The sequence below is a fragment of the Natator depressus genome, chromosome 11 (genome assembly GCF_965152275.1).
Source record: "Natator depressus isolate rNatDep1 chromosome 11, rNatDep2.hap1, whole genome shotgun sequence".
Lineage (NCBI taxonomy): Eukaryota > Metazoa > Chordata > Testudines > Cheloniidae > Natator > Natator depressus.
Genome location: NC_134244.1, coordinates 43600465 through 43621518, shown reverse-complemented (window position 1 = coordinate 43621518; position 21054 = coordinate 43600465). Strand labels below are relative to the sequence as shown.

The window sequence follows — 21054 nt, the reverse complement described above, 5'->3', positions numbered from 1 at the left end:
GATGAAACAATTCCAATCAGCTCTGCTTTTTCCCTAGGTAGTGCTTAGGCAATCCACTCAGTACCTTCCATCTAAACCCATGCTAGTAGCAGACCAATCAATACTGATTTGGTGTTATGCCAACAATGTTTATTCTAACACTGTCTCAAAAGCTCCAAATTCAATGCAAGGGGTTCACCATTTCTGAATATAGCTCATACTGTACATAGGTGTTTTAAATCATATTATTATATTTTATAACAGTCCCATCAGCGAGGTGAAATAAAATTATTTGTTCTTTTCTCCAGAAGGATTAATGATATGCTTCCTTTCCTACTGCACTGGAAAGCTTAGAATCTCTAAGATCATATGTAAGCATTTCACAGAGCCCTGGAGAGGGCTTTTAGATGGTAGGTGAAAGCATACATGTTGGTCCCTGAACCTTCCTTTCTTGCAGTCATTAGCCTTGTGTCAAAATACAGTCCTTGTTCCCAATCCCTGAAACATTGTCACTCAGATGAAAAACTGTGGGTTTTTCCGTGACATCACTGTTCTACCGTTACTTTGATTGCTGCTTGTTACTAGCCTTATGTTCCAGTGCATAAATCACTGGTTCTGCTCCAGGTTTTCTCTTCTTTTTGAATTTGCACAGTGATTGTATTTGGAATTGATTCAAACCAATTAACTCAAATATTTTTTGCTAGTGCCTGATATTTAAGCTGAGCTGGGTGTGTGGGTCTGGATTCAGGGCTAAAACAAAATGCCTTGTTTATCAGTTTGTCATTTGTTATATTTGTCATAGTAGATTACAGAAAGTGCTATATGTACAGAATTATGCATGTGCTACTCAGCTGTCTAATATGGAGGATAGATTGGACATGTTGTGGTTCTATGCAATAATTTATATTCAATACAAACCAGAGATGTACCCAAGCCAAAACCCTAGATCTAAACCATCTTGAACTCCGGAGAAATCTGGATCTGAATTAGAACTTCACAGCTGGTCACTATAATGAGTTGAACCAAAGTTCCAGATGTGAGCATTCTCAAGCTCTGGGGAAACTTAGATCAGGATTTGAATCTCAAACTGGGGACCTTACATATTGAATAATACCTCTTTGCCTCAGTTTCCCCACCTAGAAAATACATACTTTAATCACAGATGTGTTGTGAGGTTCATTAATTCAAGGCTTCCTAAACATTTTCATAAAGTGGACTATCTGTTAGTAGTGAGGTTATTCTCATGAGCCACCTTCTCTTATGGCCTTTCAATCAAACTTAGATTTGGAATTGTACATTAACCGCTGAAATTTGTATGAATTCTGTTAATGTCAATAAATATTAGAGTGGAGTGACTTTCACCATTTGGAAAAAAAAATTATCCCTTCTTACTACTGCTATGTGTTTTTCTCCTCCTGTCTGTCCATGCTTTCATTCCTTTCTTCTTCCCCTTCCACTCAAAATCAGATGACCTCTCAAAGTCAATGGTCAGCCCACATGTACAATCAAGCTCCCTCCTTAGGCAAAATCAGTCCTTCTTACCGCCCAATTCAAAATCAGTTCAAACCCACCCATCGACCTCAGCACATTTATAATTGATATCTCCACAATCAAAATCAATTCCTGTCCCCAATCAAATTTTTTCACAAATCAGCTTCACAAATGGATTTCATCAGTCTCCACAATCAAAAGCAATTGCCTGCCCATTCAGCTAAACTCTTCTCCCACCATATATTAAATTCCACTGACACTTGGCAAATTCAGGAAGTAACTGGTACTAAAACAAAAACTGAACTTTATGGATGTTAGCTTTTTCATCCTAAAGTTGTTGTTGTTTTTAATCTTTCCTTTATTTTTTCCTGGATGAGGCCTTATAGTGTAAGGACTGGATCCTTTCTGTTCGTTTGTGGGGACTACCAGTCTGACAGAGATTGGTCTGTAGCAGCTGGAAGGGATCTGCAACCTTCTACCACCTTCTGGAGCAGGGAGACCTAAATAAGGTCAGCCTGGGTTGCTCAGGTCAGAGAATGACTGGTGGGAACAGAAGATGCTGGGGGCAGCTGTTACAGCTGATAGTCTCCACAAAAAAATGTGAAGTGGGATGTTGCGAGACTCCTAAAAGTTGATCTTTATAATAAAAAGGGGACATCTGAGAAATTAAAAGGCAACAAATTTAAAACTAATAAAAAGCAATACACAATCTGTGAAACTCACTGCCACAAGGTATCACTGAGCTCAAGTGCTTAATAAGATTTTTAAAAAGTTGTGCATTTATACGAATAATGAATGAGAAGATCCCCAATTAGTTTAGTCCACATAAAATTTCATAAGGGATACAAACCTTCACAATTCAGGGCATAAATCAACCACCAACCTGAAATTAGGAAGTAACTTCCTCTACAGGCATGTCATTACATAATTTTTCATTATGGGTTTTTTGGCAATTTCCTCTGAAGTATCTGGTAACGGCTATTGTCAGATCACTGGTCTATCTGGCATCGCAGTTCATATCAGTAATATGATTTATTAATTGTTTTTTGTGATTTATGTTTACTCATATTTATTTATTGGACCCTATTCTCTATTATTGCAACTCTTTCCGCTTTCATCATGATGACCTTAGTGAAGTTTACTCTTTTCTATCCTATCATAAACCCTCCTGAACTTTAAACAACTTTTCATTTTCCAGGAAACTAAGGGTATGCCTACACTACAAAATTAGGTCGATCTTATAGAAGTCAATTTTTAGAAATCGATTTTATACAGTTGATTGTGTATGTCCACACTAAGTGCATTAAGTCGGTGGAGTTCGTCCACAGAACCGTGGCTCGCGTCGACTTTTTGAGCGTTGCACTGTGGGTAGCTATCCCACAGTTCCTGCAGTCTCCGCTGCCCATTGGAATTCTGGGTTGAGCTTCCAATGCCTGATGGGGCAAAAACATTGTCACGGGTGGTTTTGGGTACATGTTGTCAGTCACCCCTCCCTCCATGAAAGCAACGGCAGACAATTGTTTCGCACCTTTTTTCCATGCAGACACCATACTGCTGTCAGCAGACGGTGCAGTAGGACTGCTAACCATCGTTGTCATCCACCGCTTCCGCTGCAACTCTTCTCTCCTGCTCTCCTGGTGCCATGAATCCACCTCTCAGGTCCTCTCGTCGTTCTGTATAAACATCTATTCTCGTGGCATCTGTCGTCATCCTCCGCTTCCGCTGCAACTCTGCTCTCCTGCAGACGCCATAGCACAGCAAGCATGGAGCCCACTCAGCTCACCACTATTGTTGTGAGCATTGCAAACACCTCACACATTATCTTGCGGTATGTGCAGAACCTGCAAAAGCAGGCGAGGAGGTGACAATAGCGTGATCACAATAGTGATGAGGACATGGACACAGACTTCTCTCAAAGCCCAGGCCATCATGGTGGTAATGGGGCAGGTTCATGCCATGGAACGCCAATTCTGGGCCCGGGAAACAAGCATAGACTGTTGGGATCGCATAGTGTTGCAGGTCTGGGATGATTCCCAGTGGCTGCAAAACTTTCACATGCGTAAGGGCACTTTCATGGAGCTTTGTGACTTGCTTTCCCCTGGCCTTTGTGACTGGCTTTCCCGTGCCCTGAAGCACAAGAATACCAAGATGAGAGTACATTTCACAGTTGAGAAGCGAGTGGCGATAGCCCTCTGGAAGTTTGCAACACCAGACAGCTACCTGTCAGTTGGGAATCAATTTGGAGTGGGTAAATCTACTATGGGGGCTGCTGTGATCCAAGTACCCAAGGCAATCACTGAGCTGCTGCTATCAAGGGCAGTGACTCTTGGAAATGTGCAGGTCATAGTGGATGGCTTTGCTGCAACGGGGTTCCCTAACTGTGGTGGGGCGATAGATGGAACGCATATCCCTATCTTGGGACCAGACCACCTTGGCAGCCAGTACGTAAACCACAAGGCGTACTTTTCAGTGGTGCTGCAAGCAATGGTGGGTCACAAGGGATGTTTCACCAACATCAACGTGGGATGGCCGGGAAAGGTGCATGACACTCGCATCTTCAGGAACTCTGGTCTGTTTGAACAGCTGCAGGAAGGAACTTACTTCCCAGACCAGAAAATTACCGTTGGGGATGTTGAAATGCCTTTAGTTATCCTTGGGGACCCAGCCTATCCCTTAATGCCATGGCTCATGAAGCCATACACAGGCACCCTAGACAGTAGTAAGAAGCAGTTCAACTGTAGGCTGAGCAAGTGCATTTGGACATTTAAAAGCTCGCTGGCGCAGTTTACTGACTAGGTTAGACCTCAGCGAAACCAATATTCCCATTGTTATTCCTGGTTGCTGTGTGCTCAATATCTGTGAGAGTAAGGGGGAGACGTTTATGGCAGGGTGGGAGTTTGAGGCAAATAGCCTGGCGGCCGATTACGCACAGCCAGACACCAGGGTGATTAGAAGAGTACAGCTGGGTGCCCTGCGCATCAGAGAAGCTTTGAAAACCAGTTTCATGGCTGGCCAGGCTATGGTGTGACAGTTCTGTTTGTTTCTCCTTGATGAAAACCTGCCTCCTTGGTTGACTCTACTTCCCTGTAAGCCAACTGACCTCCCCCCTTCGATCACCGCTTTCAGAGGCAATAAAGTCATTATTGTTTCAAAATCATGCATTCTTTATTAATTCATCACACAAATAGGGGGAAAACTCAAAAGGTAGCCCAGGAGGGGTGGGTGAGGAGGGAAGCACCGGGTGAGGTGGTGGATGAGGGGAGGAGGGAAGGTCAAGGCCACACTACAGTTCAAAACTTATTGAATGCCAGCCTTCTGTTGCTTGGGCAGTCCTCTGGGGTGGAGTGGCTGGGTGCCCGTAGCCTCCCCCCCCCCGGCGTTCTTGGGCATCTGGATGAGGAGGTTATGGAACTTGGGGAGGAGGACAGGCGGTTATACAAGGGCTGCAGCAATGGTGTGTGCTCCTGCTGCCTTTCCTGAAGCTCCACCAGATGCCTGAGCATGTCAGTTTGCTCCCCCATTAGACTCAGCATTGCATCCTGCCTCCTTTCATCGTGCTCCTCCCTCCTCTCATCGCGTTCATTTAATGCTTTCCTGGTCTCTGCCATTGTTTGCCTCCATGCATTCTGCGGAGCTCTTTCAGTGCGGGAGGACTGCATGAGCTCTGAGAACATTTCATCACGAGTGCATTTTTTTCGCCTTCTACTCTGCGCTAGCCTCTGAGACGGAGATGATAGGGGGAGCATAGAAACATTTGCAGCTGTGGGAGGAAAAAAAGGGAGAGTAGTATTTAAAAAGATACATTTTAGAGAACAAAGGGAAGACTATTTCACACTGAATCAAGCGATTCACATTACATAGCACATGTGCTTTTGGTACAAGGTCGCATTTTACCTCTTTATATTCAGTGCCTGCCAGTTTGGTGTGAGACATCACACACGCTCGGCTGGGCAACAGAATTCAGCTTGTAGGTAGCCATGGTAAGGCAAAGGGTTTTGGCTTCTTCAACCTTCATAACATGTGGGAACGGTTTCAAACAGCAGCCCCTTCCTTTCCCATACCAAGCAAAGCCCGTTGGGTTGGCCATTTAAAAGGAGCAGCTGTGGTTTTAGGGTGAATGTGCAGCACAACCCAACCCCACCGCCCCCATTCTCTGGGATGATCGCTTCACACACACACCGCGTGGCTAGTATCACGGAAGATCCCTGTCAGCCAAATGCAAACAGCTCAGCATGAACAGGCCTCCCTGCACAGCGTGGCTAACAGCGGGGATGATTTCTTTTCAGCCAAAGGCAAAGCCCAGCAGGAACGGGCACCTCTGAATGTCCCCTTAAACAAATTTCCCGTGTTTGAACCAGGTGACCATGAAGGATATCAATGAATTCCTGAGGCTAACACAAAGAGATAAAGAACGGATGTTGCTTGAATGCCACCAAAGCCCAGGCCCATTCGCTGCAATACTTTGTTCTGCAATGATTCCAGACTACATGCTACTGGCTTGGCATGGTAAAAGTGTCCTACCATGGAGGACGGAATAAGGCTGATCTCCCCAGAAACCTTCTGAAAAGGCTTTTAGAGTACCTCCAGGAGAGCTTCATGGAGATGTCCCTGGAGGATTTCTGCTCCATCACGTTAACAGACTTTTCCAGTAGCTATACTGGCCACAAACACATCCCAAGTCTTCAGGGCAAATTAATCATAAACATGCTTGCTTTTAAACCCTGTATTATATTTACAAAGGTACACTCACCAGAGGTGCCTTCTCCGGCTTCATGGTCCAGGAGCCCGCCTTGGGAGGTTTGGGAGGGTATTGGCTCCAGGGTGATGAAGAGTTCCTGGCTGCCAGGGATAAGGGATTCTTTGCTTGCCTGCTGTGCACTATCCTCAACCTCCTCCTCCTCCTCTTCCTCATCCACAAAATCCTCCTCCCTGTTGCGTGAGACTCCCCCCTTGCAGGTGTCCACGGACAGTGGTGCGGTAATGGTAGGGGGGATCCCTAGAATTGCATTCAGCTCATCATAGAAGCAGCATGTATGGGGCTCTGACCTGGAGCAACCATTTGCATCCTTTGTTTTTTGGTAGGCTTGCCTCAGCTCCTTAACTTTCATGTGGCACTGCTGTGTGTCCCTGTTGTAGCCTCTGTCCATCATGCCCTTGGAGATTTTGGTAAATATATTGGCATTTCATCTTTTGGAACGGAGTTCTGCCTGCACGGATTCTTCTCCCCATACAGCAATCAGATCCAGTGTCTCCCGTTCGCTCCATGCTGGAGCTTGTTTGCGATTCTGGGACTGCATGGTCACCTGTACTGATGAGCTCTGCATGGTCACCTGTGCTGATCAGCTCGCCACACTGGCCAAACAGGAAATGAAATTCAAAAGTTCCCGGGGCTTTTCCTGTCTACTTGGCCAGTGCATCTGAGTTGACAGTGCTGTCCAGAGCAGTCACAATGGATCACTCTGGGATAGCTCCCGGAGGCCAATATCGGGGGAGGAATTGCGTCCACACTACCCCAAATTCGACCCAGCGAGGTCGATTTTAGCACTACTCCCCTCTCCGGGGAGGAGTACAGAAATCAATTTTAAGAGCCCTTTAAGTCAATAAAACAGGCTTGGTTGTGTGGATGGGTGAAGGGTTAAATCGACCTAACGCTGCTAAATTCGACCTAAACTCGTAGTGTAGACCAGGCTAAGTTTGCAGAGTAAAAACTGCTATGTTAACTGAAGGAAACAGCTCAGATTTTCAACAGAGATTAGTGATTTTAAGTGTGCACATTAAACTACTTTGAGATACTTATTTGTTTAGTTGCAGGGCCCCCAAATGTGTCTGCTTTCAGCAACCAGCCTGCTACAGGCCTGCTTGTTCAATTCACAATATGTTCACTAATGTCCAATTCAGTACAGTACAACATCAGGAAAACAATTACCACTTCACGTTCCCATGAGCCTGCTTTTGTCAGGCAATATATCTTCAACTTCCATCACTGACAGGCAGTTTGTAATCCAAGAAAATACATCATAAGTAGTCACTTTAGTAAACCAGGGCACATTTACTTAGTAAATGTAATATCAGTTTTCAAAAGAAAGCAAAAAGAACAATGCTGACCATTAGCGTCATAAGAAGTCTAACTTCTACACCTGGTAAAATAATACAGCTATCATTGAGAGATAATCACTCAACACCTTGATGATAGTGGAAGCATGAGCAATAAGCACTATGAATTTATGAAGAATAAATCTTGTCACACAAACTTGATTGCTCTTTTTTGACAGATTTATAAACATGATGGATGAAGGGAAGGCTGTAGATGTAATATACTAGGGTTTTGGAAAGGATTCATACTATTTCTTATGAAAACTGGCTTTATGAATACTATGACTGCCCCCACTGCAGGGTGTTGCAGTGGTACACCGGTCCCCTAAATGTCTGGCAGTGTGCTCCGTGTCCCAGAGGCAAACGCTGTACGTGCATTAAGCACTAGGCTCTAGCCTGCCGTGGGTCAACATTAACATTGGTCAGAGTCTGGGGAAGTAACAGGATTATTTTACTGGAGTTGACAGAAATAAATGGGCCAATTACTGTAGACACGTTAATCAACCCAGTGGTAGCTAACCCAGTCCTTGGCGCAGCCCAGTAGTGTGGTATAGAAGTAACCAGTGGGTCCTGCAAACGACACATGGAATTGTGTCATGTATCCTACTTCCAAGTATCCTCCTGCTGCTACTAATAGTGCTCTGCCAGCAAACTATTTCGCTGCCCGCAAGCCAGCCTTCCTTACACTGTCAACTCCCAGACTGCTGCTTCTGTTTACACATGGCCTCACTCTCTCTCTGGCCTTGTCTACACTACGGGGGGGTAAGTCGACCTAAATTACGCAACTCCAGCTATGTGAATAACGTAGCTGGAGTCAATGTAACTTAGGTCGACTTATTGCAGTGTCTACGCGGCACTAGGTCAACGGGAGACACTCTTCTATCAACTAGACTCTTCACTAGATCCGCTAAATCGACCACCAGTGCATCGATCCCCACAGCATCGATCCCCATAAGTGTAGACATGCCCTCTCTCTCTCTCTGACTGGCCCCTCTCAGCTCAGGAGGCTGTTACTTCCTTTTCCTATACTCTCTAAAGGCAGTATATTGAATGGAGTAACATAGTACCATCTAATGGCTAGATCCCTAGTTCTGCCAGCATGGGGGAGAGATACCCAGTAATGAACTAGCACTGCAGGTTCATTACAACGCCCTAATATACATTGAAAACTGGCTGAAAGACTGTAAACAAATGCACTGTGTTAGGAGAGGTATTTAATAGGGTACTGCAGGATTTGGTGGCAGGTCTGTTTGTTTGTTTGTTAACATCTTCATCAATAATCTGGAAGGGGGAGTAAATTGCATCAGGTCACTGACCTTTATAGATAACAGTAAATTGCAAAGAGCTGCAAATGATAGTGAGGACAGAGAAATTTTAAATGGGATTTAAAGAGTTTACTAAAATATACAGAAAATAACAAAATGAGAGTTAATATAGAATTATGCAAATTGATAAATCTAAAGACTAATAATCCAAAGCAGTTAGTTAATGCAAGGGAGTAACCTGGAAAGCAGTAATGCCAAAAGAGACCTAGGCGTGAAAGAGACAGCAGGCCAGACATGAGTTTGCAATATGATATGGCTGGGGGAAAAGGCCAAAGCAGTTTAGCTCTGTATATGGAAAGGTATCACAGCATGGAGTAGGAAGGTCAAAATCCTTCTCTTTGTGACCCTGGATTTAAGCATTCAACTGTGGTCACCATATTTTCAGAAGGACATTGACAAATGGAAGGAAATTTGAAGAGCCAAAAAAATAATCAGCAGACTGGATGGATTGATTTATAAGGAAAATGTTACAAAGTTAAATTCATATAACTACCCATTTACATATAGACCTTTCCCCTTTCTTAGCCCAGGCTCTGAGAATAAGAGAGTGGGCACCCAAGGGACTTACATTCTGCTCACTGAAAAGGAAGACACCTTTGCTTATTCCTTGTGCCAAAACATAGTCTTTACTCACGCTTATGTTTGAGCAAAATATCCTTGCACTCCTTGCTGAGCACTACACAGGAATTTGCAGGGTCCAAGCCAATAACTGTCTACAGATATTTCACGGGTGTGTAAACCAGGCATCAAGTGGAATTATTTAGGATGGGACTAGGGGATGTAAATTAGAAGTAAACAGTTAAATTAAAAGTAAAATTCAGATTGAATATCAAGAGAAATTTCCTGACAGTGAGATCCTTTATAGGCTGTGGAACAAGGGAAGCAGATAAAACCCCATCACTTTAGACGCAGAAAACTAGACTAGACAAAACATTAGGGGAAAAGCACAGACATGGGATTTTTTTTTTTATCTCTGACTGATTATTGATACCCCTGTACAGGATACAGAGGTATCAATAATCAGGGGTTGCAATACACTTTAAACATGCTGATCAATGCTTGGGTAGCAGAACAGTTAAAATACATTGGAGGGAGGTGTAATGACCGGGGCCTGGGCACTCAGAACAGAGGGTCAAAACCAAAGCCAGCATCAGGTTCCAAGCCGAAGGTCAGAGCCAGAAGGAGGGGGAGAAGAATCAGGTGCCAAGCCAGGGACAACATCAAGTACTAAGCCAGGGGTCAGAGCCAGAGACAAAGTCAGGGGTAAGGTGAAGAAGCAGGGGCCTGGAGGAGGGAAGGACAGCAAAGACTGGGAGTAGACAGGAGTATGGAATGAGAGGACAGGAACCAGGAGCAGGCAGGGAAGGAAGTCTCAGGAGTCTGGGAAGCAAGAGGGGTCCATACTAGCAGTCAGCCAAAGATTCCTCTAGCTGCTCAGACAACTTCCTGTTATTACTTCCTGGTTTACTTCCTGTAGTACTCCTTAGCCAATTGGGAGTCTGAATGGTTCCCCCAGTCGGGAGCTTTGGAGGCGGGGCCCTCTGAAAGCTAAATGTTACTCAGGTGAGCTGTTGGGTGGCAGTCATGGCCCAAGTGCTACTTGAGGACCTGCGGATCTGGGTTCAAGGCCTGTGAGCCCTCACAGGAGGAGGGATAGACATATGTTGTATTCCCACACCATGAAGACACCAAAAGGAAATTCTCATAAATGAAGAGCTGCTGGTCATGTTAGCAGCCATCCCCCCAGCGCCTCCACCCTCGCCAGCAGCCCTGCTGATCAACTTCTCCCCCTCCTGCCCGCTGCAGATCAGCTGTTCCGTAGCATGCAGGAGGCGCTGGAAGGGAGGAGGAGAAGCGGGGACGGGGAGAGGGCGGGGAAGAGATGTGGTGGGAATAGGTGGGGCAGGGGGCTTGGAGGAAGGGGTGGACTGAGGGCGGAGCTTGTCAAGCACCCCCCCAGGTAGAGAGGAAGTTGGAGCCTATGGCAGCCATATCCTCTTCTTTCTCCTAATAGGTCAAATAAGAAACAGCATGGGTTTTCCTGCTTGTTGTGCAATCTTTTCATGATTTGGGGTGAATATGGGGTAGGGAAGTTTAGGAAGAAGCTAAGGAGGGGTGATGAATATATAGTAGATAATCTGACACACATACACACATTTATTTAAGCACCTGTGGCACCCTCGGATACTTGAATAGGAGAAGTGTTCCAGCACATGCTTTGTCTTGTGTCTGATATCAGCGAATGAAAGGCCACAATTACCTTGACAACAGGACCGTATTGTTGCTGCTCCCCCCGCCCTCCCCACACACCATTTGTATGCTCTGTGCAAAGTCCAGGAATAATCGCAGTCTCTGGGCTAATGCAGAAATTAGTCTCTCTCTGAGTCCCTGGGAGCACTCATCACCCCCAAATGGAGTGGAAAGGGCAGACAGAGTTTGGGTCAGGATACCTATGCTATAATTGGATTTAAATTCCTAAAGGACAGCAGTGCAACTCAATACCATATTGAGCATGGAGTTGTGACTACTAGGCATGTGCTAGCCCCCAAACTGTTGTATAATATTTTTCCTTACAGATATATAACTTCTTGAGTCATAAGGTGCACTAGTCTAGGAGACATAGCTAAATATTTTAAAGATGTTTCCTATATAGTCAGTAAATTGCAGACTGAGCACCACTGGGGAGAGGGAAGGAGAGGGTTGGTGCAAATAGCCAATAAGCACAGTGGAGAGAGAAAGTGCAGAGAGACTAACATTAATGTGGATTAAGGTATAGTGTAAATTTAAATAAAGCACAATCGCTATTTCTGAATAACTCTCTATGTAGATACTCTTATTTGAAAATAAGAGTGCCTTGTTCCTGTTTAGCTTAATCCACTTTCAGAGTGGGTTAAACTAAACAGGAACAAGGCATGCTTATTCTGGAATAAGTGTCTAAACGCACAGAGTTATTCAGGATTAGAACTATTCCATGTGTAGACAATCAGGTCATAAATCCTCAAATATACTGATGCTGTCTAATATATGCCCTAGGTCACCTGAAGTAAAACACGAATTAGGATTCCAGTCAGGTAAAGAGTGCAGATTAGATCATTTATTACCTGCAGATGCCAGGACATTAAAACACTCAAGCATTTCCTCAGAAAGCAGTGAATGAGGCAGTTCCTTAATACAATTACCTCTGTATAATTGGAAACTAAATCAATGATGACTGTATGATTGGAATATTACTTTAAATAATTTCATTTTTATTACACTATTTTGTTGGTACATTCTACCACCAAATAGGTTATTCATTTTCCTGTTGATTTTGATTTGTGTGTGCATATTAAAAAAAACCACAAATTTTCAACCTTTCTAATTTTCTAGAGTACATTGTGCATTGCTGTAATTACTTAATCTGAATTATATTAAAACGAAAGATACTTGCTGCATAACTGTGTGGACAGCAGAGCTCCTTGGCAGCTAAGAGGCAAACAAGAACTTTCTCCTCATCTCTAGACTGCAATGTTATCAGGGGAGCCTTGCTCCTCCTTCCAGAGATGGGGAGGCTGCCAGTGGCCTCCTTCACCTTCTCCTGAAAACAGCAGTTTCAATGTTGTGCCTGGGTAGAAATACAAAAATGGTGAAAGTGAATACAGCAAATTTGACATGACTTGTTTTTTAAACTCAGCATGATTTTGTGCTTTGTGGAAGTCAGGGACAGTTCAATAACAGAGAAACAAACACCATTTTACTTATTACAATGTTATCAAGTTAACTCCTTGGCAGCAGGAGCAGAATTTTTCTTGTATAATGTCCACTGCTGGCAAAAACTGCATGGAAAAGACAGTTTAAAAGAATTACAAGCAAATTCTTTTCAAAACGAAAACTAGTCCATTGAGCAGAAGAGTTTGCTTGTGCCAGGGACAATCACAGCCGATGGATATAGCCATAGCACCAGTCATTTTCCAGTGTGAATAAAGAAGGGGACAGTGCAGTGTTCCTCTTGTGGTTTCTAAAATTCTATCACAAAGCAGCTGAATTGTCCTCACAAATCCTTCTAGTGATTTCAAATATGCTAGCCTCAGGAAAGACAATTCTTGTCTTGAAAGGGTTTTAAAATCTAAGGTTTAAAGTACGCAACATTTAAATAAGAAAGAAATCCTGAGGGTCACAAATCCAAAAAATCCCAGTCCTGGTCCCTGGGCTACAAAGTGGGTGGGACCAGCTAGGAAGGGCCTGGGCCCAGGGCCTGTAAAAAATGCATTGTTTCTGACTCTGCTGGGCAGAATTTAAAACTGCTCTCCCCGATGGAGAATGGCAGCAGCTACATGCTCCTGTGGGAGAGTAGGAATGGCCCACCATCATACTGATAGGTGTGAATAAAGTCCTACCTCTTTTCTGTTATAAAATTAGTGCCATCATGGTGCCACACTTTGTAAGAAATCCTGTCCTGTGCTAACAAACTAGGAGAAAGAGAGATCACATGGATATGCTTGCTCTCCCATTAATAGTAGAATACAGTCTTTCTCAAGAGGTTAAGAAAAGGAAGTACCTATTGCATCTTGGCCTCATGAGGGCATGGTCTGTCAGCTATGGAGCACATCAAGCTACATTGCGGTCAGCAGCTCATTTGCCACATCTGTGTGATCCTGCCTTGACACAGCAAGGTGGCTTTTGTATCATATATGTGGTTGGCCTCATTCTCCCAATCTCCTGTCTTGTCCAGATCCCTCAATTAAAGATAGAAGTTTGCCTCATAGTGGAGTTTATATAAATCTTTTTACATTGAACCCCTTTCTCCCCACCAATATTTTCCCAGTGGTGTTATGGTGATCAATTGAAAAGTTAAGAGTTGTTAAAAATACAACATCAGTAAGCATTTCCAACACAAAATCACAGATCTCAAATTAACCAAGGGCAAAAGTGCTCAGTCAGTTCTCAAGCAAGACTCTCATTAACTTCAATTAGAGTTTTACCCCAGTAAGGATTTCAGAATCTATCTCAAGCATCTTTCAGTAGCTTGAAATAATTTTAAGCAAAGTTAATTTCTTCTATTATTTTTTTATTTGAAAATATACAAACTTGCAAGTCTTTTTTAGTTGTATGTTTTAAGCAGTAGGTGGCACTGGTGGTTTCTACCTTCACAATAATATTGTTTCTATATTGTAATAATTGTGAATGGTTACACAGGCCCTTTAGAAAACAGAGTTTCTCCAAAGCCCTCTTATGCTATAACTTTAACCCAGAAAATATCCCAAAACAAATGTTTCCATTTTATAATTGCTAATCTTGTCTTTAAAAAATCAGAGACAATATCTGCAAACACATTCCAATCAACAGAATAAAGTATTTTATTTAAAACAATGCTGCTCAAATTGAAAAAAAAATCATTTTTTTAATTGAAACTCTACATGGTTGGGAAAGATTTAATGCCAGAACAAAAATATAGAGAATGACTAAAAGGAGACAATGGAGAAAATGTAATTTTTTAATATATTATGTATTTTTTATAACTACTTGATAAAAAAAACCCTGCATATGCTATCATACATTTAGTGGGCCTGATTCTTCCGTAGGGCATCAACTTACATGGCCCTTGTGCACATGCTCGTTAGTACACAAACACATCTGCTGCAAATTTTCTAGCAGTAACATCTATTTACTGATTTGCGTTTTTAGAAGCTCATCACTGTGGTATAAGAACTAGGTGGACAGCTCAAAAATGAATATCAACATGTGTAGGTAATGGAATTTATACACGCAGATTGTATTAGCTACATGCATAGCTACGCATCGAAATGTGAGGGGTGGAAAAGTGCATGTACATTCGTGTGCATCAACAAAATTTAATATCTAGAAGTGGAGCCAAAAGTCTTATATTCAGGCCCTGTATGTATCTGCCTCTATAGAGATATGTTATTTTATCACAAAAAAGGCTGAATACTCCTCAAGGATTCTTTCTGGGATTGAAGAAGTATTGGGTAGAAACACTTTCTTTAAAAAGTTTTAATTTGAAGAACAGAAAAATGCTAAGGGTTAAGTAACAAGCAAATCAGTAGAACTTCATGTCAAAATGCCTCAGACTATTTAGTCTAATCAAATGAAAATAACAGCAATAATTTTAATAAAGTTATAGCTCACATTTCATACAGTTTCTTTCACTGAGAAAGATCCTAATATACTTTCCCATGGTATAGGGAGAATAGTGTAGTGTGATATGACAGTTAAATTAAAATGAGATTGGGATGGTTGCATTACTTGTAAGTGGTGAAGGCCAAAGGGTTCCTGCGCTGAGGGTGTGAAGACAAGGAGAGGAAGAAAAAATAAATTAACAAGGAACACAAACTAAAATATATATTCAGTGTTCCTTTATCTGGCCTGGCCAGAAAGTATGCTTCCGCTTTTATCCTCCCCACACTCGCCAAGCAAACTGTTTGCCATGGTATTTCTATACTGTGATACAATATATATACCAACTCTCATGGCTCATATTTGCTTCTTTTCACTATTTGTACAACTTTCCATTCGATGGATCATATGGAAGGACATCTATGCAATTTTTCATGCACAGACACTTTGTGTTATTTGTTTTGTGGTAATGTTCCGTGTCTTCCTGGTGCTGTTCTTTTATGATACTGAAAAACTCAATAAATGGTATTCAATAAAACTATCATGTTCAAGGAGACAGTCTGGAACTGGGAGCACTTGGAATCAAAAGGTTTTTTAACTACTGACAGGCCTTTTCCCTTTTTAAAGCTCTGTTTCTCCAGGGTTTCCAGCATTCAATCTGGTTTCAGCTGCCAGTGGGGTCATTCTTGGATCAGAGCAAACTGGAATTGACCAGTGAAAGAAAAAAAAGTGACATAACTTTTTTGCTCCTGGTCCTCCATCACAATTGCTGTGGTGCTGTCATGCAATATTTCTCCTTGAAATCAAGGACATAGCATAACCAGAATGCTTTGTGTATTCTGCTCGAAAGCTTGTCTTTCTCACCACGTACAGTTGGTCCAATAAAAGATATACATTGTCTCACATACATTGTCTCTCTAATATCCTGGCACTGACACGGCTACCATAACACTGCATAGACATACCCAGTACATTCAGTGATAGAACATATGTATTCTCCTTATACATACCGAATATGTCCAGTGACACTGCAGCATGTTCTACCTGAATTACAAGAGCAGAGCAGGTGTATTCTAGATAAAGGTACCTGGTATATTTAACAAAGGAGAGTCATGTAATTAAGGCATTCTGATTATAGTTTGCATTCTTCAATTGGATGTATAAGATGTATATAACTACATTGAAGGCTTTCTATTTTTGTAATAAACACATATCAGAGACATGCTAGTGAAAGAAACAAGGGAAACATGAAATTCTATTTTTTGGAGTGATTACAGTGACAAATATGTGATGATGATGATAATAATGACAGGAGTGGTGTAAATACACCAAGCACTATAATTTTAAAGAGAGATAAGATCAAATTCCTGCAGTTTATATAAGCCTCATATTAAACAATGGGAATATTCAGGTTTGTGATGAGAAACTTTAAACTTTCCACTGGTGTGGCTCACCCTGGTTTTTCAAACCAGTGAAGCTGCATCAGTATACTGGGACAGCACATCTGTGTTAAACATTTGCACAGCTGCAAATCCTCCAGTTACAAGAAGACCTTAGTTAATGCTTGTAAAGTACTTTGCAGACGAAATTAACTATATAAATGCTATATATAATTCACGTAGAATCTTATTTTAAAATATAAAATAGGATATTTTCAGCTGTTCCAGATTTAAATGACAAACAGGAAATTCAATCTCTTTTCTCTGTCCATGGTCTCAAATCTATAAACCTGACACTATGTACATTCGTTTGTATGTTTTGTCCCAACAGAGCAACATCCTTTATTAGACATGAGAGGATTAAATAACACAGTGACCTTTATCACTTAGAACAGGTATATGCACAGTAGTGAAGCCACATTTTCAGCAGTGGGAGAGCAAGGATGGGTGATGGGTCATTAGTGGTGCCACCTTCAATTATATTTACTGGCTTTAAAAGGAACCACACATACACCTAAAGGCCGCCATTAGGTCCACCACCGTGTATGCATTATGGATACTGATCTTGAACTGTTATAACTTTATAACAAATAACAACATCTTGCATTCTTATAGTGACTTTTACCCCCAAAAGATCACAAATTTAACAAGATTTACTTTCACCCACTACTGAAATGCACAAACTTCTAGTGATACACATCAGCTGTTTAACAGAATACAGCAACATTTGAGGTCAAGAAGTGAAGAATACTGTCTCAGATTTAAATTTCAGATTTAAATCTGTCTTCAGATTTAAAGCAGGAAGAATGTAATTACCTTCGTTGGAAATTAGCCAGTGTACCAGGATTAATGCTCCTATTCTTCTGAAAAGTGCTGTGGGATCTTTAATTATCAAAAGTGGTCAGGACCTCATTTGAAAGATGGCACCTGTGCCAAAACAGCTTCCTGTGCTGGGGCACTGCTTTAGGACTAGTAACAGTGCTACCTACTAAATCTACAAATACTTTCAGAACTCTGGGGTTTCTCCTAGAGGCCTCTCTTCCAAGAACTGAACGTGCATAAATTGTGAGACCTGGTCGTACAACTGCAGGGCCAGCATAATAGAACATCTCCCAGGGTAATGTCCTCAAACCCAAAGCTATGGATTTAACTCAGACTGAGTTTACTTTTACCTTCCAATACCTTCTGTGAAAACAGGCAGCAAAATTGCACCATGCACACTTCTTCATGGATGTAGATCCATATATGCCTTGATGTACAGCTTCATATTGCAAGCTACAGCACTGTTCCACAGCTAAACAGCACAGGATTTCTAGGAGTAGGAATAAAATAACGTTGTAAAGTAATAATCCTTTGGTGGGTTGCAAGGAACTAAGCAAAGTTACTTAGAGCTGTGGGGAAGGATCTAGGAGAGTCATTCGGAGCACTCCTCTCCTATGAGTGTCTCAGGAGTTCCCATGATGGTTATAAGTTTATATTAAGAGTTTTGAGAAATGTGTTGGAATTTCTATAGATCCCTGCTCTCCTATTATCATGCCTGGTGCTTCCATGGCAGCTGCCATATTAGTTAACAACTGTGGGATGAGATCTGGTGGGAGTGACAGATTCCTTTTCCTCTCCAATTCTATTAGATACTCCTGTGAGGGTTGCTAAATTAGCTCAGAGATGTGGGGACGGATCTGATGGGACATGGAAGGATCTAGTGGGGTGTGATGGTGAAGAGATCTGGTGGGATGGGTGGGGAAGGATCTAGTATGATCTGCTAAGGAGCTGATCAGTTGGGGTATGGCAGGATCAGTTGGGAAGGTATCCAGTGAATCTGCTGGGTTGTTATATATTGGGATGGGAGAAATGGATCTGGTACATCGGAATCTGCTGAGATTAGGCAGGCAAAGATCTGTCAGATCTGGTGGAAATGGGATGAGTTAAGGTAAACTGGGAAAGGTTTGATAAATTGTGGCAGGATCTGGTGGGGATAGGTTTATAAAGGATCTGGATGGGGAAGCAATGTGGTAGACATGGAGAGGGACCTGGTGAGTTGGAATACGTTGAGGAGAGATATGTTGGAATGGGGAGGGATCTGGGAATCACTTGATGTTTGTGTCAGGGATGGGATCTGATGGGGGTGGGTGGTTCTGGGGAGAGATGTGAGAGGATGGGGGCCAGGTGTGTGTGTGTGTGGCAGTGATGGGAGGAGAAAGGAGGGGCCCGGACGCGCTGCTTTGTAGCAGGGCTCTGGGTGGACAGGCAGGTTTAGGGCAGGGAGGGACTCGGACGGGGTCAGGGTGGTTTGTAACAGGGCAGGGATGTGAGGATGGGCGGGGCGCGGCCAGGCAGAGTCAGCATGGCCTGCCACCCCCGCGCTGCTCCGTGTGGCCGCTGTTGCCGGGATAAGGGCCGCCTCTCCGGCTCCCGCGCCCGTGAGTGGCTGGGGTAAAGGCGGGGCGGAACGGGAGGTGGCTCGCTGTCCCAGCCGCCCGCGTCCGGGGCCGCCCGCTTCACTCCCCCCAGCAGCGTCGGAGCGAGCAGCGGGACAGTGAGCGAGGGTCGCCGCGCCGGGGGTGGCTGTGCCCGCTGCCGCCAGCATGATGGAGCTCGAGGTGCCGCCCGCCCCGCAGGTGAGAGCCGGGGTCTGGACCCCGGGCCCGTCTGCCGGGAAGGAAATGCTCCCGGGCGGGAGCCCGGGGGTGCTGCTGGCGCGTGCCGCCCCAACGCAGCCCCCGCTGCCCTGAACTGGGGGGCGGTCCTGGCCGGGTGGCGACACGCCGGGTCACGGGGGGGCTGCTGGATGTCAGGCGAAGGGGGGTGGTGCAAGAGCGGCGGCCCCGCCCCTGCACACAGGGCCTGTCCGGTTTCCCCCGGCTCCGGGAACGTGATGAGTCACTGGGGCCGGCTAGGGGGCAGGCTGGTGCCCGCTGGGTCCTGGGCAAGGCGGGCGGGCAGAGCACGGTACTGGGCCCAGGGCCAAGGGAGCAGCCTGGCGCGGAGTCCCCTGTGCTCCTGGGAAACTGGCGCGTCAGGGCGGTGGGCGCCCAAAACTAGCAGCCGCTTCTTATCTTGTGAGAGCTTGGAACTTACCCTTTTGTGACTCAGTTTCCTCATCTGCACCATGTTTCCCCTTGGAAGAGGCCTGAAATGTGGGTCAGGCAACGCCACTAACAGCCACCTGTGGTGCCAACAAATCTTATACAGGGGCCGCCCCTCCGTGCAAGGAGCCGTGGGAGGGTCAAGAGTGGACCCTCCGCACCCTCCCACTTCTAGTCAGCCTCACCTCCCAGAGATGTAGATCAGATCCTCTTGATTTCCTGAAAAATCTATCGACTGAGGAAGCTAGGGTGAGATCAAAATGCCCTGTGAGTGAAAATAGGTTGCAGAGCTTTCAGTTCTAGCTGTAAGGGATAGAAGCCATAGCAAGCATTATTTTCAAAGAAAGTTTATTTACCCGCAACAGATTTAACTAAATCTAAAAGATTATTTCTTTTACTATGTCCCTACTTCCCCCAGCATGCACTGTAACAGCTGACTCCTTTCCAAATTTTACTACAGCCTTGAAAATCTTAACTACATCACTTTAGTACCTGGTAACATTCAGGATAGCTAGTATGGGTAAGAGAGATTGCAATGCTGATTCTGGGCAGTGGCCTTCCGAGATGCTGGAACTGGCTTGAAGTCGTTTCCATCATATACAGGGTTTACAGTTTGGTTCAATAGCTCTCAGCATCTCCATTACACAAATTGTTCCAGCACCCTAGTGGCCCTCAAGACTCCATGGATCTGTGTGATATTTAGTCTGCATAAAATATAAAACATATGTCACTGCACTTGAATTTCGAAGGCCCTGCATCTCTTATTCCTTATTTAGGTGAATTATCTTAGTGTGGGTGGCTTTTGGCTTTAGTTGAAAGTTGATTGTCGTCTGTCACAATTTCCCTAAACGGGCCCTTAGCGTGCGATCTTTAGTGCGCTGAGCCAGGAACAAGTTGGAGCTGTTGCACAATCATTTAGTTCCCCAGGGCTGTTATGTTTTTGGAATTAGCCTTTCAAGTGCAGCTTCAAAATGTGTAAACCAGCATATATAGTTCTGTGTTGCCTTAGCTAATTTAAAGGGTGGTGGGTATAATTTCTGTTGTGTTATCTGAACATAAGTTTTAAATATTAAAAATTGTCTTTCAACTATTTTATGCTAGCTTCTTTATCTCATGTTTGTGCATAAAATAAATGTAGAGTTGAGTAGTTTCACTCCATAACAAGTTTCTTCAGGGGCATAAAATGACATTCTGTTTCATAATCTTGTGCTACCAAATGTATCAATTGTCTAAATGCAGAAAAAATTAATCGAAGTTATTTCATTCCTTTATGGAAAACTAGTTTTTTAAAGGGTGGAGAGAATAGTTGAAAAGTAAACCAATTTATTCTCCAGTTTCAGTTTACAGATGTCTTGTGTTCATTTTTTCCCCTCTTGTTTATAGGGAAACGTGGAATAAATTCAGGACTAAAAAGTGTGTATTCTAAATTTTATGTCCTGTGTTTAGGTTCATTCTAATCTTGGTCACGTGAACTGTGCTTGTACAAACATATAGTTAACACAGTGGTGAGCATATATATGTTTCTCA

The 21054-nt window shown here is 43.5% G+C and overlaps 2 protein-coding genes and 1 long non-coding RNA gene across 5 annotated transcripts in view; 1 reads left to right on the top strand and 2 right to left on the bottom strand.

The window, feature by feature from the left end:
• Window positions 1-4658: 4658 nt before the first annotated feature.
• Window positions 4659-7746, bottom strand: LOC141996018 (uncharacterized). Its single transcript, XM_074967667.1, has 2 exons — window positions 6221-7746; window positions 4659-5230 (listed from the first exon to the last, which is right to left on the bottom strand). Exons 1-2 carry the CDS (start codon window positions 6618-6620, stop codon window positions 4761-4763), a joined length of 870 nt encoding a protein of 289 aa, XP_074823768.1. The 5' UTR covers window positions 6621-7746; the 3' UTR covers window positions 4659-4760.
• A 4235-nt stretch (window positions 7747-11981) lies between these two features.
• On the bottom strand, window positions 11982-19631 carry LOC141996019 (uncharacterized). 3 transcript variants are annotated; one of them, XR_012641465.1, is made up of 5 exons: window positions 19520-19631; window positions 17614-17753; window positions 16013-16089; window positions 13426-13603; window positions 13269-13336 (listed from the first exon to the last, which is right to left on the bottom strand). It is a non-coding gene; the product is annotated as an uncharacterized LOC141996019 (long non-coding RNA). The 3 variants fall into 3 exon arrangements; XR_012641463.1 differs by lacking the exons at window positions 13269-13336; window positions 13426-13603 and adding an exon at window positions 11982-12492; XR_012641464.1 differs by having other exon boundaries at window positions 13273-13603.
• NFE2L2 (NFE2 like bZIP transcription factor 2) overlaps window positions 18742-21054 on the top strand; it is a 42541-nt gene continuing 40228 nt past the window's right edge. Inside the window, exon 1 of the mRNA XM_074967665.1 lies at window positions 18742-19059. Within this exon, the coding sequence (XP_074823766.1) occupies window positions 19027-19059 (33 nt within the window). The 5' untranslated portion in view covers window positions 18742-19026. The remainder of the gene's footprint in view (window positions 19060-21054) is intronic.